This window comes from Cavia porcellus, unplaced genomic scaffold (assembly GCF_034190915.1).
Source record: "Cavia porcellus strain 051 isolate PalLab524CR breed Dunkin Hartley unplaced genomic scaffold, mCavPor4.1 scaffold_17, whole genome shotgun sequence".
NCBI classification, from domain to species: domain Eukaryota; kingdom Metazoa; phylum Chordata; class Mammalia; order Rodentia; family Caviidae; genus Cavia; species Cavia porcellus.
The window spans coordinates 73,226,290-73,251,057 of record NW_026947500.1 but is presented as its reverse complement, the minus strand read 5'-3'; the positions used below and the strand labels follow the sequence as shown (position 1 = coordinate 73,251,057).

Here is a 24,768-nt window from a genome sequence, read left to right as displayed (position 1 = left end):
GTGCACCACCGGAGCCCTGATCGAGCCCAAAATTTTAAAAGGGGCTGAGATGATCCTGGGGAAACCCCTGACTCCTGAGTTTCCCTGGGGTGCTTTCACGGTCTGAACCTCTGAATTTCCCCCCTTGCAAAATGGAACGGCCGGCGGCCTGCTGACAGGGTCGGCGCTGCCCGAATGGCCCGGGGCTAATTCCCCTATCCTGGTTTCTGGTCTTGGCTGTAGGCGGAACCCGGCCCTGAGCGGTATTAGCAAACTTTTTTTTTTTTTGAGACAGGGTCTCACCTTGGAGCTCTGGCTGGCTTTGGGCTCCTAGTGACCCTCCTGCCTCAGCCTCCTGAAGGCTGGGATTGCAGGCGTGCACCGCCACGCCCTGCATGGTTTTTAATTTTGAGACAGCATCTCACTAAACTGTTAAATTGCCCCCAAGCCCAGCTCCAATGTGTGATCCTCCTGGCTCAGCCTCCCTAGTCCAAGGATTAGAGGTGATGACACACCTGCCTCTTTATAGGTGACCCTCAGGACAATTTTCTTGTGTTTTGTTGTTTCCTGTTTTTTGTTTGTTTGTTTTTTTGTTGTTTTTTGTGTGTGGGAATCGAACTCATGACCTTGTACTTACCAAACAGGTGCTCACACCTTGTTTCCTGTGTGTGTGCATATTTTTGTGTGTTTTGGGTTTTTGTTGTTTTTTTATTTTTATTATTTTTTTTTAAGACAGAGTCTCACTATGTGGTTCAGGCTGGCCTTGAGCTCACTTTGTAGCCCTGGCTGGTCTTGAATTTGCAATCCTCCTGCCTCAGCCTCCTGAGTGCTGGGATTACAGGAATGTGTTTTTTTGTTCAGGCTTTCTTTTTGTTTATCTTTTGTTTTAAGACAAAGCCTTGCTAAATTTCCCCAGGCTGTGTTCAAACTCAGAATTCTCCTGCCTCAGCCTCCCAAGCAGCTGGGATTACAGATGTGTCCCACCCCGCTTGGTTTATGGGTAGCTACAAACTTATTTATTTTTGGTGCTGGGGACTGAACTCATGACTTTGAGCTTGCCAAGCTGGAGCTTCAGCTGCTGAGCTAAATCCCCAGCCTATGGGCAGAGATTTGAATGGAAATTTAAAAAGCTCTGTTCCCAAGCTAGGTGTGGTGACCCACGCCTGTCATCCCGGCGCTCAGAGGCTGAGGCAGGAGGGTCTCTGAGTTCAAGGCCAGCCTGGCCTACACAGGGAGGCCCTGTCTCCCAAAAAGGTTGACGTGCAGTTGGTTCTTCTTGCCATTTGGGGTCTTGGGCGGGGGATGGAGCTTGTCACCCTCCTGCCTCGGCCTCCCGGGTTCTGGGATGGCAGGCCTGCGCACTTTGCCCAGCTTTCCAGGGGCATACACTGGGAAGTCGGGCTGCTTGGGGTTTCCAAGCCTCGACTGATGGGGTCCCCCCTCTCTAGGTTGTGAGTCCCTTCGGGTTCGCACCCTCCCCGGCCCAGGGGCGCCCGGCCTCCTCCAGGAAACCACGTGAGCAGAGAAGGAGGGCGCCAGCGCCCCACCAGACCCCAAAAGTTGAGAAACCCCAGGAGCGGGATGGCAAAGCCCCGGGGGCCCCCAGGCCCCGCGTGTGGTGGCCCCCACGGGCAGAGGGCAGCCAGGAGGAGCCCCTGCCCGCCCTGCTCATGTCCTGTAAGCCTGAAGCCTTGTGGCGGCCAAATGTCCACTCCAGGAGCCTCAGGGCCACTTCCGCTAACCAAAAGGTGGCAGCCCGGAGCCCCAGGAGTAAGTGTCCCTTCCTTTGGTGTGGCGGGGGGGGGGGGGGGGGGCCTCCGTGGGCCGGTCCAGGGACCCCGCTGTGACTCTCCATCTTCCCCCCATCCCGTTGCCATGGCAACAGCGTGGGAGCCAGGCCTGGTGAGTAAACACTGAGCAGCCTGGACAGCAGGACGGAGGGGCAGCTGCTGGGCTCGGGGCGCCCGAGGGCAGGGTCCCCCCGGGAGGGCACAGGAGGTCACCCCGCATGGTGGCTCCTCCGGCCACTCTGGGGAATCGGGAGCCGGGGTGGGGGGGAGCGCGGTGCCCCCTGCCCCGCTCCCCTGGGTGCCCTGGCGCCGGGGTCCCGGGTGCCCGCGGGGCCCTGGTGACTCCCGACTCCTACAAGGAGAAGGCCGAAGGCCCGGCGCTGCTGAACTTGGAGACTTCGGATGAGGACGCCCCCGATTCGCGTAAGGAGGCCACGGGGTGCGGGAGGCTGGGGGCGTTGGCAACCAGGGGTGCCCAGGTGCCCGCTCAGCCGCCCTGGTCTCTGTCAGTTACCGACTCCTGGGAGGACCTGGAAGAGGACCTCAGGCCGCACCGCACGGCCCAGGTGAGGCCCGGCCCAGCCCCACCTCCCGGGTGGGCACTGCAGGGGGAGGACCCTGCACCGTCCCCATCTGGTCCCTGTCCCCACAGGAACCCAGAGGAGCCTGCTCCTTCCTGGAGCCCCAGTGAGTGTCTGCACTGAGTGCCTGCTGGTGGGGGGGGAGCGCCTGTCTGTCTCTCTGTCCCCAGAGGTGTCGGTCTGTGTTCCTTTCTGGTCAGCACCGGGCAGTGCCCTGGAAGCAGAGTGGCACATTCACATGACCCTCATGTGAGGAGTGGTTCTGGGCACAAGGGACTGGGGAAGAGATCGTGTGAAAGACGGGCAGGTGGGAGGAGGAAGGGGCAAAATAGTTAGAGCCCTACAGGATGAGTAGGAGTTTTCTCTATTGGGCAAAAGGGAGAAGGGTGTGGTGGTGAAAGCAGAGGGGGACTATCTGGAGTGTGGTTAGAGGTTCTGCATGGGGACACAGCCTGAGAGGGAGGCTCCCTAATATCCAGAGACCGACACTGCTTTGGAGCTTGGTAGGAGGCTCTCCCGGGGCACGGGAATCCCAACCAGGCAGGGCGCCCCGAGTCCTCTCTGCTCCTCTGCAGATTCGGGAACTACAAAACTGTGCAGGACTCATGGGAACGGTGGGGCGCCACGCCCGGGCAGCCCGAGAGCCTGGCCTTGCCGTGCCGGGTGCAGAGGCTGCAGGTACTGCCCCACGGAGCCCACGTGCTGGCCACGGCCGTGAGCAGCTTCAGCCGCCACGTGTTCACCTGCGGCGTGGGCGGCCTCAAGGTGTGGCACCTGGACAACCAGGTGGCCCAGCAGAGGGTCCCGGAGAGTGACATGCACTGGCCCGTCCAGGTGAGAGGCGGCAGGAGCAGGAGGGCCCTGGGGGAGGGTGGGCACACCAGGATGCACCGCCCTGTCACTGTCCCCTCACAGACCCCGGGCGCCTACCTGCGCGCCTGCCTGCTGGCCCCCGACGGCAGCAGGCTCTTCGCGGGCGGCCACCACCTGCCGGGCGTGAGCACCTGGGACCTGAGGGCCCCGACCCTGCACCAGCCGGACCTGCTGCCCTGCGAGGGTCTCTCCTGCCAGGCTCTGGACACCAACCACCGCGGCAGCCTGGCCTTCGCCGGCTTCAGCAATGGCACCGTCAGGATCTGGGACCTCCGAGACCGGAAAGCAGTCAAGTGCGGCCCGGGGAGAGGCAGGCAGGGCCGGGAGGGGGACCCGGGAGCTCACACAGCTCGTGTTGGAGGAATTCTGGTGCCAGCCCTGATGCTGCAAGCTGTCATCCCAGCACTCAGGAGGCTGAGGCAGGAGGGTCCTGTGGGTTCAAGGCCAGGCTGGGCTACACAGAGAGACCTGCCTCCAAATAAAGAGGGCTGGGGTGCAGCCCTGAGAGCCGAGGGGGGAGGTGGCATGTCCAGGGACACGGCCCCAGTCAGAGTCACACGCTGACCTCTCTCCGGGCAGGGACCTGCCCGGCCGGCAGGGTGAGGCCAACAGCGTGGTCGTCAAGGACGACACGGTCTGGACCGGGGGCCTGAACGGCTGCCTGCGCTGCTGGGACCTGAGGGCGGCATCTCGGAAGGTCCAGAAGCACCTGTTCAAGTCTCAGGTGCGGCGCCCGCTGGGGACCCACAGTCCTCAGTCCCCATGTCCACGGGGTGGACATGTGAGACAGTCTGTGTCTCAGCCTGGGCCGGCCAGGTCCTGGACCAGGCTCGGGGTCTGACCGCGCTGCTCCCCCAGATCACAAGCATGTCACAGAGCCCCTGGGAGGACTGGCTGCTCGTGGGCCTGGCCAGTGGCCTGCACTGGCTGCAGCCCACCCTCAAGGGCCAGGCGCACCTGGCAGGCCACAAGAACGGGGCCATCCTGGACCTCAAGTTCTCCCCATACGGTAAGCGGCCACCGAGGTCCTGCCTGCCCCGGGGGACACGCCACTGTCCTGGGTCACAGCGGGTGGCCAGGGACGGGACAGGCCCTCTGGTTGGGTGTCCGGCTGTCCCCATCCTTTGTGACGTGGTCCTCTCTGTGTCCTCCAGGCCAGTGGTGGGTCAGTGTGGGCACGGACAGGATGACCACCATTCACAGCACGCCCAGCGGGACCACGGAGTTGCAGGTGTGCCAGGGTGGAGGAGGATGCTGGGGACCCTGCAGTGTCCCCCAGACGGACCCCAGGGCGGGGGAGCCGCCTGACTCTGCCCCCCGCCCTCCAGGTACCCGAAAAGGCCTGCATCACCTGCTGTGACGTGTCCGCCAACAACCGGCTGATCGTGACGGGCGCCAGGAGCCGCGCCTCGGTGTACCAGCTCACCTACTGAGGGTGTCGCCAGCCGGCTGGTTTGCATAGCGGAGGCAAACGGGCAGAGGCCTTGTGTAATAAAGCAAAAGTGAAAAGCCAGCCCTGTCCTGTGCCCTCCCTGCCCTCAGGGTTAGATGGGGCCTGAGGTCCCTCCCGAGAGTGTCTGGGGAAGCGGGAGGTGACTGCCCCCGGGCACACCGCTAACCAGGACCACGGAGTCAGGGGCCAAGGACACCACTCAGCAGCCTGCAGTGCCCAGGATGCCCCACAGGATGCCCAGCCCCGTGCACAGCAGGGACATTAAAGCTCCTGGTAGCCAGGTGTGGTGGTTCACACCTGTCATCCCAGCTCTTGGGAGGCTGAGGCGGGAGAGTCACACACAAAGCCAAGGGAAAAACGGGCAAAAAGGCCCTGTGTTCAATGCCCAGCACCACAAAAATAAATGTAACCACCCACAAACCCAGTATTTTGTGAGACAAATACACATTCATGGAAACACTGAGGTTAGAAGCTCATCTCTGCCACGTGAAGAGAAGATGTTGGGCAGTGTCCCCTGCATCCAGGTGGCCACAATGTTAGAGCAAAGGAGGTATCCAGGTCAGCCTAGCTAAATGACAAAACTGGGGATGCTTGTTACGCAGCCCGGCCTGCCTGATGCATCCGGTCCAATGATCCTCCCACTGCTGATCGGGTTGCTGAGCGGATGCCTGTGTCACCCAGGATGGATCCTTATCCCCAGTGGTCACACCAGAGGTGGCCATCCCTCAGTGACAGTGCCCAAGAAAAGTAGCCATGGCCTGGCCCCAGCCCAGCTCTGATAAATATATTTATTTCCCAGAACCCTGGGTCCATCAACCCCACTCTGCAGTGAAGGGAGGCAGGAGGTGTCAGCCGGTGAGCACAGGGGTCTCCCGTCACCCCCAGGAGCCGGCTGGGGCCTCAGTAGACCACCTCGTACACCGTAGCTTTCTTGTCTCCTGAGCCCGTCACGATGTATTTGTTATTCCTAGAGATGTCACAGCTCAAGACGGAGGAGGACTCCTTGGACTGCCAGGGGGGACAGAAGGGGGGGGTCAGGCGGGGGCCGCCCACGCAGCTCAGCCTGCTTCTAGGCTCCTCGGGCCCCTGTATTAAGTGCCCTTTCAAAAGCTGGTTACTGGGGCTGGGGGTTTAGCTCAGCGGCATAAGCACCTGCCTTGCAAGCAGGCGGTCGTGAGTTCGATCCCCGGTGCCGATAAAAATGAAAAAGACAAAAAAAAACAAAAAAAAAAACAAAAGCTGGTTACTGCTGGGCGTGGTGGCTCACGCCTGTAATCCCAGCACTCAGGATGCTGAGGTAGGAGGGTCATTGCACGTCTGAGACCAGCCTGGGCTACATAGTGAGCTCAAGGCCAGCCTGAACTGCACAGGGAGACCCTGCCTCAAAGAGAAAAAAAAATTTATTTTTGGGCACATGCCTGTCGCCTCAGTAGTCTGGGAGGCTGAGGCAGGAGCATCATGGGTTTCAGGCATGTGATTCGCAAGACCCTGCCTTAAAATTTGACTTTTTTGAGTTTGTTTTTTAGACCGGGTCTCCCTGTACACTTCAGGCTGGCCTTGGGCTCACTTTGTAGCCCAGGCTGGTCTCCAGCTTGCAATGATCCTCCTGCCTCAGCTTCCAGAGGGCTGGCATGACAGGTATACCACCACACCTGGCTTACCATCTTCAAAACTGTAAACACTGCCTCACACCCTCAGTGCATCTAACTATTTAAAGACAATCAGAATTGGGGCTGGGGATTTAGCTCAGCTGCATAAGCGCCTGCCTTGCAAGCAGGCAGGCGTGAGTTCGATCCCTGGTACCAATTAAAAAAAAAAAAAAGACCAAAAAAAAAAAAGACAATCAGAATTGCTGGTGAGGAGCTGAGATTTTGGAACACCGCCCTGCCCACGGGAACAGAAAATCTGGGGGTGACCCAGCAGTTTCCCAAAAGCCTCAACAGGGTCTTTGCAAATTTCCCCTCAGGGCATGTTCTGGAGACAGGGAAACATTAGCTCTGAAATTCATACACAGAGATGTTTCCCATCAGTCAAGGAGGAAGGAGAACCCAGTGTCCATGGGAGGTCCAGTGATGTCTACTGTGGACTGGAATATTACACTGCTAGGAAAAAGGATCGAGCTCCTGGGGATGGGGCGTGTGGGCATCTCCCGGGCTACCTGGAAGATGCTGGCTCCATATGGTGTCCTCCAGGCATTGAGCAGATTGTCCTTGCCTGTGCTCACGAACCACCGCCCTGGGGGAGGCAGCCAGCTGAGGGCCAGGGACCAGGAACCCAGGAATGTCCACCCCTGCTCTATAGTTCATTTTTTCTGAACTGAGCCCCCTTCTCAGCCCTTCTGAAATTTCCTATTTTGATACCCGCTCTTGCAAAGTTGCCCAGGCTGGACTCAAACTTGGAATCTTCCCACCTCAGCCTCCCACGCATCCAGGATGACAGGTCCACCTCCACAGCCAGCCAGGATTTGCTCTTTTGGGTGAGGCCCTGGTTTTGATCCCTAGGACGACCCACCTCCAAAATAAAAGTCAGCAGCCAGGAATGCGGTGCTCTCCTGTCACCCCAGCACCCCGGGAGGCCGAGGTGGGGAGGCTGCAAACTCGTGCTCAGCCGGGGCACCTCCGGGGCAGACCTACCACAGGAGGCGAACTTGAGGGACAGGACGCAGCTCTCGTGGAGGTGCAGCTGGTATTTTTCGGGCTTGCGGACGTGCAGGAGCTCTACACTGCTGCTCTCCATCCCCACGGCCAGCCAGTCCTGGTTGGGACAGTGGCCCAGGGAAAAAATCTAGGGCGACAAGAAAGAGATGGATCCTGGGCCTTTTGGTGACTATTTTTCTTTTTTGTGGCGCTGGGGATGGAGCCCAGGACCTGCACCTGCTAGGCAAGTGCATCCCAGCCTGTAATTTTGAGACAGTCCCTGAGTTGCCCAGGCTGGGCTTGAACTTGAGGGATTCTCCTGCCTCAGCCTCCCAAGTGGCTTGGATGGCAGCTGTGCACCTCAGCGCCTGGCTCCTGGACCTCTGGCTCCCAAGCAGTGCAGCTGGAGGGAGAGGGGGTCCCCCACTTCTCCCGCATCAGCCCCCAGAGAGAGAGGCAGCTGGCCGGGGCGGGTGAGCAGCAGGCGACCTTGTGTTGCGTCATTAATATTAATCAGAATCCCACAGGACCCCTGGGCCGCAATCCATTATCCACTCGCAGCGCTCAGCAGCCAGGCCGGGGCAGGAGGGCAGGAGAGCATGGATGGGAGGCGGCCAGGGTGGGGGCTGCCCTTAGCAGACCACGGAAGCTGGGGCAGCAGGGCTCAAGGTCACGTGGGACACCCAAGGCCTCCGGGCAAGAAGTCAGGAGACAGCTCCTGTGAGACCAGCCTGGAGTGAGGCGGTGGCTGGCTTTTTTGTTTGTAGTTGCTGGGGTTTTTCTGTTTTTTGTCTTTTTAAGACAGGGTCTCACTATGAGGTTCAGCCTGGCCTTGAGCTGTGTAGCCCAGGCTGGTCTCGAACTCACAACGATCCTCCTGCCTCAGCCTCTCGAGGGCTGGAATGACAGGTGTGCACCTCCATGCCTGGCCAATATTGCTTTTTTTCTTTTTTGGTACTAGGGATCAAATTCACAACCTCGAGCTTGCCAGGCAGGCGCTTACACCGCTGAGCTAAATCCCCGGCCAATATTGCTTTTCTGTTTTGATTTGGAATGCTCCCAAATTCTCCAGCTAAGCCACAACCTAAGCACCTCTGCCGCTCTGGGGGCGGGGCACACGCTGGGATCCCCAGAAGCAATGCAGACCCGCGGCAGAGAGGACCCAGCCCCCAGCAAGCCTTCCTGCCACACGGGAGAACTGCTGTACAAGGTGAGCCAGGAGGACAGGAAATCCGCCCAAGGGGCCCCCAGAAACGGGCACCGTCCACTCAAGCCTCGGTCTGTCCACCTGCACCTATGGTTTCATTCTGGAGGCCGAGGCAGGAAGATCGCAAGGTCAGCAGAGGCTACCGAGCAAATCTGAGGTCAGATTGGATTAGATGAAAGTTTGTCTTCAGGGAAAAAAGAAAACAAAAAACAAAAAAAAAGAAAAAGGAAAGAAACAAAATTGCCAGGCCAAAGCCATCAGCCAAAAAGATCGTCTGCAAGAAGCTAGAAGGCGTAGTGGGCACAGCCTGTACACCCAGCACAGCACTCAGGAGGCTGAGGCAGGAAGATCTCTGCAAGTTCAAGGCCAGCCTGGGCTACAACATGAGCTCAAGTTCAGCCTGAGTTGCAGAGTGAGACCCTGTCTCAAAGAGACAACAAAGTAAAAATAATAAAGACAGAGAGGGCGGTGGACAGGTAGCCTTGCCCTGCACTGGACAGGAGCACCTCGGGCAGAGCGGGGGGAGCCACCGTCCGCCAGGCCGGCAGCACCTGGGAGCTGAAGTCGTGCTGCTGCAGCTGGCGGCCCTCCCGCAGGTCCCAGCAGCGCACGGTGTTGTCCAGGCCGCCTGTCCATAGCCGGGTGCCGTAGTCCGAGATGTCGATGCAGCTGGCCCCGTCCGTGTGGCCCTGGAACTGCCTGCAGGAAGAGGCTGGCGTCCGAGCTGCATCAGGGCTGCTCGGCCGCGGTGCCCGGGGCCAGGCAGCAAGGCGGGGCCCGCCAGGGCCGGGTGTGTGTGTGTGTGTGTGTCCACACCCACCTGACCATGGTCTGGTTTTGAAGGTCCCAGACCACGATGTTGCCGTCGCTGCAGCAGGAGAAGCAGACCTTGGCGTCGGGGCTGACGGCCAGGGCGTAGCAGGCAGGGGCCGAAGAGGTCAGCTCAGCCTTGATGCGGGGCGTGGGCGCCGCCAGGTCCCAGATGGACAGGGTACTGGCCTCGCCACCCACGATGAGGCTCCGGCCGTCTGGCAGCAGCTTACAGGAACGGATGTAGTTGTCCCGATTCTGGGAGACCCCAAAGAAGGAATTTTGGCTGGGTTGGTCCTCCAGGTCAGGGCTGCAGACGCCCCACACATGGGTGCCTCCGCCTGCCTCTTAGCACCAAAGCACCCAGCCTTGGGCCTGCAGGGCCTCCCGGCCTGACTGTAAGCACCGACCAATAGGGACTACAGGCCACGCCCCCTTTTGCTACTGGTCAAACCTCTTTTACCAGGAACCCACCCCTCAGCACCGAAGTCCTGCCCCTGAGGAGCTGCAAGCCCCACCCTGACCTCACAGTTAGCACCACCCTGGATTTTATACAACCCCACCCCTTGGGCCACAAACCTCCCTTGACCTCATTATAAGCCCCGCCACTAGGGCTACACCCACTTTGCGGTTGCAGACCACGCCCTTTTCTATGTAAATCATGCCTTTTATCGTAAGTCCCGCCCCCTAGAGCTATATGCTCTGCTCTGGTTTGTAAGTTCCCCCATGGTCCATAAGCTCCGCCCCAGTTCTACTGAAAGCCCCGCCCCTCTAACCTGCACGCCCCACCCCTTAGACTATAGACCCGCCCCCAATGCCCTGCCTCTGGGACTATAGCCAGGCTCCCGAAGCCCCTCCTCTTGGGCTACGGCCACGCCCACCCTCGCCACGCCCCCTCACCAGGCAGTCCAGCTGGGCCACGGGCGTCTTGGCCCCGGGCTGGCCCACGTCCCACACCTTCACGCAGCCTTTGCCACCCGTGTACACGTGCTGCGTGGAGCCACTGATGGTGACAGCGCAGACCACCTCGCCATGCGCCAGTGTGTGCAGCTGCCGCGCGTGCCGCGGTATCCCCGCACCCACGAGCGCGTCCGAGGGAAAAGGCACGGGCTGCATCTGGCCGTCGGCGGACACGTGGAAGGAGTAGGCCCTGCGGGGCGCGGGCAGCGTGGGGACGGGGCACCGCTGGGCCTCGGCACCAGCCCAACGGTCTCCTGCCCGCTCCCTTTGGCTGAGGCCCGGGACCACGTGGCAGAGGTGGGGAGGTAAGGGAGGGGCTCTGGGGCGCAGGGGGCCTGCACATTAGGGGGCCCTGCTGAGCACAGATGTTTCTTGCCTCCCCCCAGCCCCGGAGCCAAGGCCCCTGGCTAAGCAACAGTCACTGCCACTCGGGCCAGTTATGCTTTCATCTGGGAGGCTGAGGCAGGAGGACTGCAAATTCCAGGTCAGCCTGGGCAACTGAGTGACTTATCGAGACCCTGACACAGAAAGGAAAAGCAGAAGGCCGGGCTGACTGAGCTCAGCGGGAAGGGCCTGGAGCCGAGCAGCAGCAGACTGAAACGCACACATTTCATTCCCGATGGTGCTGGCCGGCCGCGTTGCAAGGCCCAGACCCTAGTGGGGACTATGGGGACTGGACAGCAGGAGGTCCCGGGCCTGCCCACGGGAGCCTGGCCATGCCTGGACCCTGCCAGGACCTCCCCTGCCCCGCTTCTGCTGCAGGAGAGGCCTGGGCACCCCGGAAGCCCCGCGCAGGGCGGGCAGAGGCTGCAGCGTACTCACGGCTTCCCTCCGGGGACTGCGGGCAGCGAGGATGAGACGGACGAGGCTCGGAGGTGGGGATGTGACTCAAACGCCATCTGCCAGGACGCCAGAGCAGGTCCCCCAGGGCAGCACCTCTGCCCTGTCCTGCACCCCAGCCCTTCCCCCCAGAAGCAGAAGAGGTGGTCCCTGGATTTGAGAGAGCTGTGGGGGACCCCGCAGTCTCTGTCCAGCAAACCCTGAAGCCCCAGGTGGGAGGGTCCATCAGATGTTGAGATTTGGTCCAGGTCAGGGGTCTGCCAAGCGTAACCTCAGGACCCCCCAGGCCGCGGCTTGGCTCTGTAAAGGTGCCCTGCTCCTCCTCGTAACCCAGCCCCGCCCGGCACAGCTGTCCGCACACAGCCACAGGTCCCGCTTGCGTTGATGAGACCCTTGCGTCTCCTCCACCTGTGCCTGCCACACCAGGCCCCCTCCCTTGCTCCTTGCACCTGTCGTCCTGGACCCTAGGGGTCCTGCTGACCTCTGCCCTGTGTCCCTGGCCCGAGGACTCACCATGGGTGAGCGTCCATACACCACGGAGCTGCTGACCTGGGGCGACAGGTGGAGGCTGACATAGGAGCTGGGCACGGAGAGGTCCCCGTTCAGGGTGCCATGGGAGCCCAAGCTGAAGGATGTGGTGAACGGGCTGGACAGAGGCAGGGGGCTCCTCAGCGCTGAGCGAGAAGGATCAGGTCTTCAGACTGTCTGGAACCTAAGCCTGGACCTGGCTACCTTTCTGTCCATTGGTGAACTCCTACCCATCCTTCAAAACCCAAACCCAGCACTCACCAGTATCATGAATGTGTTCGAGCCTCTCATTTCCAGCATCTATGCTGGGTTCCTCTTCTCCCAGCCCCCCAATCATCCCTAGCTGAGAATCTGAGGGGTTTGAATCATTTCCCCAAATCAGGGTCTCACCCAGGCTGTCTGTGGAGGGGGCCGGCTTGGCCGCCAGCTGACAGAGGTGAGTGGCAGAGCTGGGCCCAGGGGTGGACGTGTCCTGGGGTGGGGAGGAATCGCAGGACTTAGAAGCAGGAGGGCCGGTGGGAAGGTCGCTCTGCAAAGAAGAGGCAGGGCTGATAGGCCCCCGGGTGTTGGGAGCCGCGGCCTACACCGGTCGCCTTACTTGGCGGACGTAGGGCCTGTGGGTGGGAGCGGAGCCTGAGCTAGATTGCCCCTCCCATCGAGTGAGTCAAGTTGGCGCCTGCTTCCTGCCCCCTGATTGCGCTGGCGACTTAAACAACCCGCTCTGTAAGATAGTCTGCCTAGCAACAACTGATGTTAGCCAATCAGCCCGCATCGGGCGCTTTGAACTGATTGGCTACTGTTGCCCTATAAAAGTGAATGCCTCTCCCGCCACGAGAAGAAGCACAGAGAGAGATAGAGAAAGTCCACCGGCGAGAAAGGGCTGGTGGCAGAGAGGAGGCCTCGCGGGGCCCACGCGGAGATAAATAAAGGCAAGATTGCACACCGCCAGACTTTGTCATGTGTCTTTCCTGCCGGCCGGGAGCGACCTCGACATTTGGTGACCCGCACGGGGACTGATCAACCCCGAGACACGGCGGTGGTGTGCAACGCTCCAGCGTGGTGCTGCCGGACAGGTGAGTTGGGGATAAGCCTGGGCTCTGGGTGGCGCGCACCTACAGGGCTTTTAGACTCCCCTCAGGCTCACGCGTAGGTGACGGGTTCTTTAAGTCACACGCGGTGAGTAACAGCCCTTAGAGGTTAGAGATGGGTAATTTACCGAGCGCGGAGGCGCGGCCCTTGGTAAAGGCCCTTAGGAAGCTTTTAAAAGCTAGAGACCTCAGGGTAGGTCAAAAAACACTAGAACTATTCATAGCAGAGGTAGATAGGGTGGCTCCCTGGTTTTTACCCACGGGGCATTTAGACCTGCCGTCATGGGAGAAGTTAGGCGGGGACCTCGCCTCGGCGGAATTGGGAGGCGATATTTCGCCGGCTATTCGCCCCCTGTGGGAAATGATACATGCGTGCCTTGACTCCTATGCTGAGTTGCGCCGTGAATTGGAATTGTGTGCGTGCGCCGCCCGGGAAAAGCAGAGAGAGGAGAAAGGGCCCCCGAGCGCTCTCTGGCGGGGAGGAGATAGAGAGCCATCCGCTCCGCCCTGGAGCTCTTTTCCAGAAGCGGCTCCCCGCCCAGAGGCCGCTACAGGGAACCCTCCCTTCTCTCAGCCGGCACAGGAAGTGACGCCCCGTTCCACTCTGTCGCGACCGCCGTCCTATGATTTTCATGGGCGGCTACTCTGCCGAGCAGGCTGAGAAAAACGCCGGTTGAGGAAACGGGGGCTGGGGATTTAGCTCAGCGGCATAAGCGCCTGCCTTGTAAGCAGGCAATCGCGAGTTCGATCCCTGGTACCGATAAAAAAAAAAAAAAAAAAACGAAAAAGACCAAAAATAAAAAAAAATAAAAAATAAAAAACAAAAAGGGGGAGTAAGCCAAGGCCTGCCTCCAAAGGCGCGGTTATCTATGGCATGACAATGGATGGGCCCGGATCCGGTGGTTAGCTGGAACCGAGGCGCGGTTTGTGTTTTTCTGCAGGAATCGGGACGAGAACCACTGTGGGTCCCAGAGAGGTTGCCATGCGACAAGTCCCTCGACTGAAGATCAGGCCTGTTCCACCAGAGGCCAACCGCAGACCCAACAACAAGCTGAGCCCTAAAAGAACTGCAGGACAATCCCTTTTTGGGGAGCCTGGAATGGCTTGCTCCCCTATGTTTTACCATTGTTAGGTCCCCTGTGCTCCTTGCCTCTGCTCTTACTTGTAGGACCATTCTTGCTCCGATGGGTTACATCATTTATTAATGGGCGCCTTGCGGCGGCCCGGCGTCAAGTACGCCTGGTTGCCCATGCGGCCCTGGCAGCAGCCCGTGATGGGCACAATGACCCTCAGGCTTACGCATGGCTCGCTCGACTGGCCTACGACCGGGTCTAGGTGTGGCGGGTCTTCCGCACTCCTTCCCTATTGACACCACACAGCAGGGTAGGTGAGTCAATGACGGGTAAGAGCGTGCCTCCCCAGCACGACTCGACCTAAGCCAGGCCCTACCCCATGGCGCACGAAAGCCGCTGGATTACTAGAATCTGCCCAGATCTAGATGCCTCTCCGAGGGGATCACACGGAGGGGCATGAGTGCATGCCTATGTGCATCCAGGTTCCGTCCAGTTCACTCCTGGCCCTGGAAAAAGGACGAGGGTCTCAAGGCCTTGGCGGACCCAGGGATGGCCGACCAGGGTCCAAGCCAAGGGCCTACGGTGGGCCTCAACACAGGGCATAAGCCTCTGCACTCGATCCAGGGCGGGCTGCGATGCATACATTCATTCAAAGTAAATAAAATAGGGGGAGATGTTGGGAGCCGCGGCCGACACCGGTCGCCTTACTTGGCGGACGTAGGGCCTGTGGGTGGGAGCGGAGCCTGAGCTAGATTGCCCCTCCCATCGAGTGAGCCAAGTTGGCGCCTGCTTCCTGCCCCCTGATTGCGCTGGCGACTTAAACAACCCGCTCTGTAAGATAGTCTGCCTAGCAACAGCTGATGTTAGCCAGTCAGCCCGCATCGCGCGCTTTAAACTGATTGGCCACTGTCACCCTATAAAAGTGAATGCCTCTCCCGCCACGAGAAGAAGCACAGAGAGAGATAGAGAAAGTCCACCGGCGAGAAAGGGCTGGTGGCAGAGAGGAGGCCTCGCGGGGCCCACGCGGAGATAAATAAAGGCAAGATTGCACACCGCCAGACTTTGTCGTGTGTCTTTCCTGCCGGCCGGGAGCGACCTCGACACCCGGGGACCCTGTGGCCCGAGGACCTGGACAGAACCTGAATGGGAGAGAACAGCGCATGGCAGTTCCCCGGGAGGGGTGCGCAGGTGGGCGCAGCACATGTACATGGAGGTCTGCGCACTCCAGGGGTATTCCTGGCAGTGGGGCTTTTGCCATCACCTATTTTACAAAACGTGAATGTCCACCGAGCCTCACACAGCAGGGTCTGGGGCTCCCTCAGGGGACCCTCCCGCCTCTGCCTCCTGCGTGCTTAGACGACACGTGTATACCACCACACCCAGCCTCCCCCTTTATTTTTGAGGCAGGGACTTGCTGAGGTGCTAAATTGCCTAGGCTGGGCTTGCATGGTGGCGATCCTCCTGCCTCGGCCTCCTGGGTCACTGGTTCTGCACCCCTGAGCCGGGCTTTATCTGGGTCCTTTTGGAGGAGGACTTGGAAACCAAGGCGGGGCACGCAGTGAGCCCTTGGCTGTAGGAGTCTGGGGCACCCTGGGTGTTCCTCATCCCCACAGGAGGAGCCTGAGGGAAAGGGGGGGCCAGCCAGACCCCGCTCTGGGCTGCACCCCCCCAGTTCTTCCTACTTTACAGAATTCTGCATCACAGCCAGGCATGTGGCACCTGTCCATGATCCCAGCACTCTGGGAAGCTGAGGCAGGAGGACCGCCAGTCCCAACCCAGTCTGGACAATTTAGGAACTGAGTGAGACCACGTCTCAAAAAGTAACAAATAAAACGGGCTGGGAATGGAGCCCAGTGCGAAGGCCCTGGCTGTGTCCCCTTTGTGGGTGAGGGTGGGGAGTGTGGGGGCTTTGTATCCTGTCTGCGTCCAATTCGTGGCAGGTGGGGTCTGAGAGGTCACTTGGGGGCTCCTGGAGAAGGACCTGCTCCGACCCTCCCACACAAACCCTTAAAGTTTCCCTGGAGGTGGAGGGAGGAGGGCACTTAAGATAGAGTAGGAGCCCCAACCTCCTGCGGTTGCCATGGCAACCTGTTGGGAGGGGAGGCCTAGAAACCGACAATCTCACAGGGGCAAGTGCAGGGCAGGGGTCTGGGGAAGATTTGGGGAGGGAGTAACCCCGGAAACAGCTAAAGCGCGGGGCATGCTGGGAGAGACTTGGTGATAAACTCCCCCCCTTCCCGCTCCCAGGGCCCCGGGCCCTCAGCGCCTCTGGTTAACCCCGCTGGCCGCCAGGGCTCGGTGCGCTTTCCTATTTCCTGCTGAAGCCCTGGCTTCCCATGTAAGGTGGGGATTTGCTCCTCGTATTTATTTTCCTGGCTTAGTCAGAAAGTTGCTATTTAATATTTACTGAGGTTCAACCACAGGAGTCTGCGGGAGAAATCAGGGGGCCGCAGGGAATGGGGCTCCTATGGGGTCCCCGGGGGAGCCCGCGCCCCTCACCCCAGCACTCTGGGAGGCTGAGGCCCCCTGGCTCCAAATAGGACCTAAAAAGAGGTGGGGGTGGCTCAGCGCAGAGGCCCTGGGTTCGATCCCCAGGACCCCAAAAAGAAAAGCAAACCCACTCAGACCTCAGGAGGGAGGCAGGGTGTCAGGCCCCTGCCCGACCCTTACCAGGAGCAGCTCTTTGGCTCTGGGGACCGGCGAGCCCAGGCCGGAGGCCAAGGAGGCCGGGCTGTCCCCGAGGTCCCGCCGGGCGGGGACACAGACGGGGGCCTTTCCGCAGGGCGTGCTGGCCGGGCTGGGCGGCTCCGAGGGCTGGTCCTGGGCGAGAGCGGGCAGGGTGCAGGGGTGAAGGCCGAGCCCCGGTGCACAGGCACCCCACTCCCGGGGCTCCCCCCCCCCCCGGGGAGGAGAGGACGTCCACCCCGGACTCACCTCGTCCACCACCAGGTTATAGTCGCTCTTGTCTTCCTCGCTTTCCTGGGGGCGCAGGGGGTCACAGGGGGGTCACAGGGAGGCAGGGCTCAGCCTGGCCACGCCCCCACCCCGCCTCTCCTCCCAAGGGACCCCCGTGCAGGGGTGCCCAGCGGGCAGGGTGGTGTGAGCCCCGGGTGTGCTGAGCTGACTTCGGGGGACGTCTGGTTTGGCGGGAAACCAAGAACAGAGCCAGCGCAGCCTGCGCTCTGAAACCCACATCTGCCCGCTAGCTGGTCCCCCCCTCCTTCCTGCCTGTGCCATTTATTTTGTGTTTTTGTTTTTTTCTAAAGAAAAACCCAGCGCCTACACCCAGAGCTCTGTCTCAGGTCCTTCTTATTTTTTTATTCTTATTTTAAAGCATGGTCTTGCTTAGCTGCTAAGTTGCACAGGCTGGGCTGGAACTTGGAACCCTCCTGCTTCAGCCTCCCACGGCCCGGGAAGAAGGGCATGCACTGTGCCTAACCCCAGGCCCAGTGTTTTGCACACAGGGCCAGGCAAGTGGTCTGCACTACACTGCACCCCAACCCGATTCGCCTTTAATCTAAATTAGTTGCCACCACTTCTGGAAGAATCAGGTTTTTTTGTTTGTTGTACCGAGACTTGAACTCAGGACCTCGCGCTTGCCAGGCAGGCGCTTGTGCTGCTCAGCTACAGGCCGGCCCTGCTGCCACTTCTAAACCAACCAAGAAAGGACACCGGTGTCTCTGCAGCTGGGACCAGGCAGCAGCCAGCCCTGCAACAGGGATGCAGTCCCCAGGTGTCCCCGGCCCCGCCTGCAGCCTGAGCCCTAGGGACTCAAATCTGGGGTCATACAGGGACACTGGTTTTGGAGAGGCAGGCACCCCCGGGGTTCTCAGGGGGAGGGAACTAGGGAAGGGACCCCGGGGCTGCTGAGGCTCAGGGCAGCCAGAGTCCCGGTGGCCACACGGGGCCTCTGGGATTGGTCAGTGCGCCGTGAGCCTGGGGAGCTACAGGAGCCTTTGTGAGAGGCTCAGCACAGCCGGGCGCTGGAGGCCCAGGGCCAGGTCAGTGCTGATCTGGGCTGCAGTAGCCGCCCTGGCCCTGCTCCCCCAACTCACATAAGGTCCCGCCAGGTCCTTGTCCTCGGCTCTCGGCTTCCCGATGCCCCCAGGGCCACCGGGCCGCTCCTCCTCCACCAGACTCTCGGGGGGCGAGGGGGACCCGCTCTGCAGGGAGGCAGGGCCAGGCGGGAGGCGGCGTCAGGGCCCTGGGCAGCTGAGGCGAAGGACTCAAACTGGCCCACTGCACAGCCCTCTGGAGGGCGGGAGCCAGGGAGCTCCCAACCCCGGCCGCCCAGGGAGACGCCGGGCAGCTCAGCCTACGGCTGTGGGGACAGCCAGGCTGGAGGTCCAGAGCCTCTGTGCCACACCCCAGTGCGATTTTCATTTCTGTACTTTTCAAAACGATCTTGCTACGTGGCTTAGCCCAGGCTGAGCCAGAATTTAAGGCGATCCTCCTGCCTCAGCCTCCCCAAATGCTGGGATATCAGGGTAACCACCATGCCCAGCTTCTGGCTTGAAAGGTTTACAGAAAGCTCGAGGGGTACAGAACTCTGTCCCATAGAGGGGTCCTGAGCCATACAGCTTGAAAATGGGGGGGGGGGGGCATCCTGAGGCCCTCTGGACCGAGAGCAACCCAGAATTCATGGCACCCCTCGACTTACCGGGCTCAGGCCGCGCTCCACTGGCAGGTGGCGGGGTAGGGGGCAAAGAAACAGAAGGGAATCAGGGCTTTATGTTCCGGGGTGCGGGTGGAGGGTTCGTTCAGCCCTCTGCGGTTTACTATTTTACATTTTTTCTCTTTGACACAGGATCCCACCTCGTCGCTCAGGCTGGCCCTGAACCCCTGGCGACCCTCCTGCCTCAGCCGCCCGAGTGCTGGGACGACAGGCGCCACCACGCCTGGCTCCCTCTCAGAAGCTCCTCATCCCCCCTGAACCTCTACAGTGCAGCGTCTCTTCCTGGCCCGTTTCAGACAGATACCCAGAGAGGGCCAGGGCTCTGCCCGAGGACACAGAGCAGGGGGCGTCGGGGTGAGCCCCGTGGTCCCCTCCCATCCCCCTCTGCGCCAGGCTCCCCGCTCACCTCGGGATCCCTCGGGCTCCACGCCCACGCGATCCTCCTTGGCGGCCGCCACCAGCTGGGCCTGCGCAGCCAATGCTCCGGACAGGGTGAGCAGCCCTGTGGCACTGCCAGCCACCAGCCCAGCCGGGCGAGGGGTGAGGGGTACAGGGGGGGCGTGGTGGGACAGGGGCTGGAGCTGCTGCTGCTGGAGGAGGGGACGAGGATGGGCCAGGGGCGGCGGGTCCCCCCCCCCCCCCCGCCCTCCACCCCTGCACCCCAAAGCCAGGACGGGGTGGCAGCGTCCCCACAGCGGGGCCCACAGGAGACTCACCCCGATGAGGCTGTTCAGCTCCCCGACTGTGACCTGCTTCGCCCGCTCCACGGCCTGCAGGACCTGCTGCTGGTGCTGGGGGAAGGCGGCAGCGAGGGGCTCCCTGGTGTCCCCCGCCCGGCCCACACCCCAGCCCGGCTGCTCACCCCATTCCCGCCTGCCATTTTTGTTTTAATCTGATTTCTGCAGCCCAATTCTTTTTTTTAAATTTATTTTTATTTCGAGGTAGGGTCTGGCTAAGTGGTCCAGGCTAGCCTTGAATTTAAGATCCTCCTGCCTCGGCCTCCCAAACAGCTGGCATGACTTCCTTGTGTCCTTTCTCCCTTTTTAAATGCTGAAATCATCACACAGAAAAAGAGCAACACACATATCAGGACGGATCTAGCTAATAATCACAAACAGAGGCCTTGCTGCCACTGGGTACGGGCTGGCGGATGCTCTGTGGGGCATCCTGGGCCCGGCGGGAGGCGGGATGCTAAACTCTGTGCCAGGTGTAGGGACTGTGACAAATATCCCCAGGAAAGGGCCTCGGCTACCAATTAGCACCTACGTGCCAGCGCAGGGCCAGGGCAGGGCCTCGCCAGTGGGGGGTGGGGGTGGGGGTGGGGGTGGTCCTCCCCTCCCCCACGCCGCCCCTCCCCCACCTCCTGGAAGCTGTGCCCAGCCCGGAGCTTTCTGAACTGTCTACTTTTGGGCCGCCTCTGCCCTTGCCGACTGGCTTTTTTACCTCCATCCACCTGCTTTTTATTTTGATTTTGTGCGGCAGGGGACAGAGCCCAGGGCCTCGAACACGCAGGGCATGAGCTCTAGCTCTGAGCCACACCCTGGCCGTGAAATGAAAAGGGACACACACTTCATACGGGGCCTGGCGGGGACCCGGTCATCTTGGCACTCGGGGGAGGCCGAGGCAGGAGGATCGTTGCAAGTTCCAGACCAGCCTGGGCTACACAGTGAGCTCAATGCCAGCCGGAACTGCACAGCGAGACCCTGTCACAAAAGACTAAAGAGATAAAAAATAAAAGCTTTGCCTTTGCAGGCTCCGGGGTTCGCTGCTGCAGATACTCAACTCCAGCACTGCAGCGGAAGCTGAGCCTGTCCTGCACCAATGGCCGCGTCTGTGTCAATAAAACTTTATTTGCAAAAACCAGTGGACAGGCTGGGGATTTAGCTCAGCGGCATAAGTACCTGCCTTGCAAGCAGGCAGTCGTGAGTTCGATCCCTGGTACCGATAAAAAAAAAAAAAAAGAAAAAAGAAAAAGACACACACACACAAAAAAAAACCCAGTGGACAGTTGGATTTGGCCCTGGAGTTGACTCCTGTCCTACGGCACGGCTCCGCTCTGATGCCACCTCTGCACCCTGCTTTAGATGGGACCTTTCCCATCTCAAGCTTCCAGAAACCTCTGTGTCTACATTTAAGGGCCCGACCAACCAGAGACCTCTCCTCTGTGGTCGCCAGCGTAGCAAGCTGCCCAACCCATATTTATCCATTCAACCTATGTGTATCACTCCAGAATATCCAGACGGCTTCAGCTAGAAACAGGACAGGTCTGTGCAAAGGTCCTGAGGCTAGCAGGAAAGAAGGGCATCCTCATGAGGGCTGACTTTGGTTTTGCAATTTCAACAAGCTGCTCACCCAGTTATTACATATCTTTACTGATTCTATCTCTCACAAAGGATTGTTTTTTAAAAGGGAAAAAAAAATTTAACATCTGCAAAACACCCATCTCAGGGGAATTGAGTGCACACCACAGCTGTGTGCGGGCCACACCAGTCCACCTCTAGGCTTTCCACTTCCCCATGCTGAGCCTCTGTCCCCTGCCCGGACCTGCACCACCGTCCTCCTTTCTGTCTCTGTGTTGCCATGCGTGTCCCCATGTCTCGCTTGGTTCCCTGAACATGAACTAAAAGGCCACCTTTACAGAAGGCACTAAGCACGCGTCACCTTCCGGGGCCCAGGGCACGCAGCTGCCCACACCACACAGGCCGCAGTGCCCCTTCCCCCAGCCCCGCAGGGGCAGAGCCCAAGTGCCTACGCTGCCCTGGCCACCCTCTCACCTCCTGTGTCAGGAACGGGATGATCTGGGCGCAGATCCCGCTCAGCCGCTTCACGACCTCAGCCTGGCAGGAGTAACAAGATGACCTCGACGTCCACGGCTTTGGCGGGGCTGGGGACCCTCCCCCTGGCCCTCAGCTCCCAGGTGAGAAGCAGTCTCAGAGCTGGGCAGTGGGGGAACTGGCCCCTCTAGGTGCAGCAGGGAAACTGAGGCCAGCAAGCTCCGACTGGGGGAGGTGCCCCGCCATAAGTCTGGCAGATTCCCCAGGGGGCCTGGATTCCGAGGCAGAGACACCGGGCCACTCCAGTGCTGGGGTCACTGAGGGAGGTTAGGGGCCAGGCTGGGGTCCCCGAGAGGCCAAGGAACAGTGGGCAGAGGAGGCCCGAGTCCAGGTGAGCACATCCGGCCTGTCCCTGCCAGGGAAGCAGGGCACCGGCCCTCCCCCACGTCCTCTGCCCCATACAGGGCTCTGTGGCCAGCGCCCAGGGCCCACACCACCCTCCCCTCCCCAGCCTCCTCGGGGCGCACTAAACCAGCAGAGCCCACCACCCGGGGCAGCAGCCGCCCTGCTCCTAGCCACACCCCAGGAAGCCCGGTGGATGTCAGGCTTCTGCGGCCAACCTCTAAGAGCCCGGCAGCCCAGGGCCCCTCAGCCGCTCACCCCTCGGCCTCAGAGCTGACCTTAGACCCTGAGGCCCAGCTCGGAACCCACAGTGAGCCGAGAACGGACAGAGGACCCCCAGCCACCGCCCTGGGGCGAACCTTGACCCTGTCTCAAAGCTCCAGGCTCTCTGGGCCGGAAGGGACCCCGAAGGCCACCTGTGCAGCCCCTCCTGGGACAGAAGTCACCCTCACAGCCCTCCTGACCCTCTTGCTGCTACCTATGGCTTCTCAGCAAAGGGGACCCGGCTCCGGCTGCGGGTCACTGTCCCCCAAACGCTGAGACTCATTTTTTCTTCCCAGAGATTGAAATCTGCTCCCCTGTTCCAGCTGGGCCCTCGGGGGCCTCCGTGGAGATTTCAGGATAAGCCTGGGTCATCGTGGTCCCCCGCTGCCCAGGCTGGGACCCTCACAAGGCGGCGTCCAGACGCCCGCCCTCCCAGGGAGCCGGGACCCCAGGGTGGCACCTGCTTATGCATCTCGATGTTGAGGCCGTAGGACATCTCGTAGTACTGCAAAGGAAAGTCACTGCATGTCCAGCTGTGGGGACCCGGCGCTGCCCGGCTGGGTAGCACCGGGGTTCTGCATGGTGTCATAGCAGGGTGCAGAGCCCGCGGCTCCTCGGGGTCCCGGAAGCACAGCCCGGGGTTCAGGGCATGTGGGAGCCACCCTGAGCCCCGAAGCCCAGGGAAGGCCACTGCAGGAAGCCGGGGACCCCGCCGGGACGAGGAGGCAGAGGGGGCCGGAGGGGTCACCCCGGGCGGGCAGCCGGCCCTCACCATGACGTAGTGGCGCTGCATCTCTGTCTTCTCGCTGGCCAGTTTCTCACACTCCAGCTTGAGGCTGGGCAGGGACAGGACGCGGGTCCCCGCGGGCCTCGGGCAGCTCCCCAAGTGCTGGGGAGTCCCTGCTCCCCACCTTCCCACCCCGACCCCCGACCCAGAGCGGCCCCCCGGCCGCTTCCCGGACTCAGAACGCCCCAGAAGCCGGGCCCCCCCGACCCCCCACTTTCCCCGAATCCCCCCGCTCTCCCCCTGCGCCCCTCCTGCGCCCCCCCCGTTCCCCCCCTGCGCCCCCCCTGCGCCCCACACCTGTGGTACTGGGCCTGAAGAAACTGGAATTCCTCTTTGATGCGGTCGCAGATCTCCAAGATGGAAAACTTGAAGGGCTGGCCGGAGGGCAGCGGGGTCTGGGGCGCGGTAAGGGGACCTCAGGTGCGGGTCCGGGTGGGGCGGGGTGCAGGGGCGCCCCTCCGCCGCCGCCTCCGCGCAGCCCGGTCCCCGCTCACTCACCGGGTGCCGTCCCTGCGGGTACATCCTGCTGCTGGGGCGCCCCCGCCCGGCCGCGCGGGGCTCACAACCCTGGGGTGCAGAGCAGGAGGCGGGGGGCTGCCGGGGGGAGGGAGGGAGGGGGCGGGGGTCCCGGCGTCGCCCCCAGCAGCGCGGCCGGCTCCGGCACGGGGGCCTCCCCGGCGGGGCGCAGGCGGGGGGCGCGGGGCGGACGCGCAGCCGGCGCAGAGGTCGCCGCCGGGCTCGGTGGCTGCGCGGGCGGCAGGCGGGGGCCGCGCGGATCCGCCTCCCGCCTTAAGGTGGCGCCGCCCCCGCCCGCCCGCCCGGCTCTGCGCCCCCCGCGCGCCCCGGCTCCCCGCGCGCGCACCCGGCCCCCGAGCACCGCGCGCGCCCCCAGCTCCTGCGCGCTCCCGCGTGCGCGCCGGACACCCCGAGCCCCCCACCCGCTGGGAGCCCACAGTCTCTCCCCTGCGTCCCTCCCCCGGGGGAAACTGAGGCTTGCGTCTCCTCTCGCTCCTCCCTCCCACCCCCAACCGCCTGCAGGAGCAGGGTGAGCTCGGGAACGCCAAGTTCCTCCCGGTGGGCACAGAGGGGACCGGCCGGGTCAGCAATGGTGGCTTTTCCAGCCGGTGACATGCCCTCAGATGGGAGGATCCGGAGGAGGCCGCTTTGCTAAGTGCGGCCAGGGACACTTGCCAGGCAAGGGACAGGGCTAGGTTACAGCCAGGCGCCGCTTCCTGGCCCAGCTCTGGGGCTGGGCAGTTGCCTCTGTAAATGCGTCCTGTTGAGATGGGCAGGAGTGGCCAGCCACGTCCCCACCCTGGCAGAACACAGTCAGGGCCCAGAGATGGGAGTCCCGGGCTGCCACCTCCACCCCTGCTGGGCTGAGACTGCGTCACCCCCCCCCATACTCACTATCAAAGGAGTTCACTGGGGCCGGGGCCTCGAGGGAGGCTTTGGCTCCCATTTTGGATATTTAAAAACCTCAGATTCCCTCTGTGAGTCAATCAACAAACATGTACCAAGCACCTACTGTAGGTCACACAGCACTGGACACAGTGGGAGAACAAAGTAGAGGGAAAACCCCTTGAATTTGTGTTTGGGCTGTCTTTAGGCAGCTAAAGCAGCTGACAGTACAAAGGCCCTGGGGCATTAGTTTAGTAGCCAGACATCTACTGTGTATCCAATATTCTGTGCCAGGGCCCAGGGGTCCAGGAAGGAGAAAGGAAAGCCAATCCCAGCCCTGGGTGACTTGGTCTGGAGAGATGGCCAGAGGAGAAGGAGGAGGAGGAGGAGAGAGAGAGAGAGAGAGAGAGAGAGAGAGAGAGAGAGAGAGAGACCCATTAAAAAAGCTTCCCAGCTCCACACGTCCCGCCTGTCATACCAGTACTTGGGAGGCTGAGGCAGGAGGATCCCTGGAGTTAGAGGCCAGCCTGGGCTACATAGCAAGGCCCTGTCTCAAAAAACAAAAACCGGGCTGGGGATTTAGCTCAGCGGCATAAGCACCTGTCTTGCAAACCTGTGGTCTTGAGTTCGATCCCTGGTACCAGCAA

General features: G+C 61.3%; 2 protein-coding genes and 1 long non-coding RNA gene across 10 annotated transcripts; 2 read left to right on the top strand and 1 right to left on the bottom strand.

Moving 5' to 3' along the window:
* The first annotated feature begins 1,987 nt into the window (after nt 1–1,987).
* Nucleotides 1,988–4,714, top strand: Tle6 (TLE family member 6, subcortical maternal complex member). Its single transcript, XM_003460817.3, has 9 exons — nt 1,988–2,192; nt 2,280–2,335; nt 2,422–2,456; nt 2,926–3,184; nt 3,266–3,516; nt 3,803–3,947; nt 4,082–4,232; nt 4,378–4,454; nt 4,552–4,714. Exons 1-9 carry the CDS (start codon nt 1,988–1,990, stop codon nt 4,654–4,656), a joined length of 1,284 nt encoding a protein of 427 aa, XP_003460865.2. The 3' UTR covers nt 4,657–4,714.
* Nucleotides 4,715–5,445: 731 nt separating this feature from the next.
* Nucleotides 5,446–23,381, bottom strand: Tle2 (TLE family member 2, transcriptional corepressor). Of its 8 annotated transcripts, none has more exons than XM_063228872.1 (20): nt 23,219–23,377; nt 23,018–23,115; nt 22,706–22,769; nt 22,394–22,438; nt 21,268–21,330; nt 19,210–19,284; nt 18,900–19,083; nt 18,479–18,498; nt 17,874–17,981; nt 16,753–16,797; nt 16,489–16,638; nt 12,048–12,186; nt 11,643–11,803; nt 11,112–11,188; nt 10,230–10,479; nt 9,340–9,587; nt 9,026–9,218; nt 7,310–7,460; nt 6,835–6,911; nt 5,446–5,684 (listed from the first exon to the last, which is right to left on the bottom strand). In XM_063228872.1, the coding sequence occupies exons 1-20, from the start codon at nt 23,240–23,242 to the stop codon at nt 5,577–5,579; spliced, it is 2,280 nt and encodes a 759-aa protein (XP_063084942.1). In that variant the 5' UTR covers nt 23,243–23,377; the 3' UTR covers nt 5,446–5,576. The 8 variants fall into 8 exon arrangements, with proteins under 8 accessions (XP_063084942.1, XP_063084946.1, XP_063084944.1 ...); XM_063228876.1 differs by having other exon boundaries at nt 9,071–9,218; XM_063228874.1 differs by having other exon boundaries at nt 11,679–11,803.
* LOC134471072 (uncharacterized) lies at nt 12,193–14,876 on the top strand. Its single transcript, XR_010040421.1, has 2 exons — nt 12,193–12,730; nt 13,687–14,876. It is a non-coding gene; the product is annotated as an uncharacterized LOC134471072 (long non-coding RNA).
* Nucleotides 23,382–24,768: the final 1,387 nt, after the last annotated feature.

Coding starts and splice junctions, on each gene's coding strand:
- Tle2 (XM_063228872.1), bottom strand. CDS start 23,242: ATGTACCCGCAGGGACGGCACCCG. Junction 22,770..23,017: donor CTTCAGGCCCAGTACCACAG/GTGTGGGGCGCA, acceptor GTCCCTGCCCAG/CCTCAAGCTGGAGTGTGAGA. Junction 7,461..9,025: donor CTCCCCCCGCTCTGCCCGAG/GTGCTCCTGTCC, acceptor TTGTCGCCCTAG/ATTTTTTCCCTGGGCCACTG.
- Tle6 (XM_003460817.3), top strand. CDS start 1,988: ATGGTGGCTCCTCCGGCCACTCTGGGGAATCGGGAGCCGGGGTGGGGG. Junction 2,457..2,925: donor TGCTCCTTCCTGGAGCCCCA/GTGAGTGTCTGC, acceptor GCTCCTCTGCAG/ATTCGGGAACTACAAAACTG. Junction 3,517..3,802: donor CGAGACCGGAAAGCAGTCAA/GTGCGGCCCGGG, acceptor CTCTCCGGGCAG/GGACCTGCCCGGCCGGCAGG.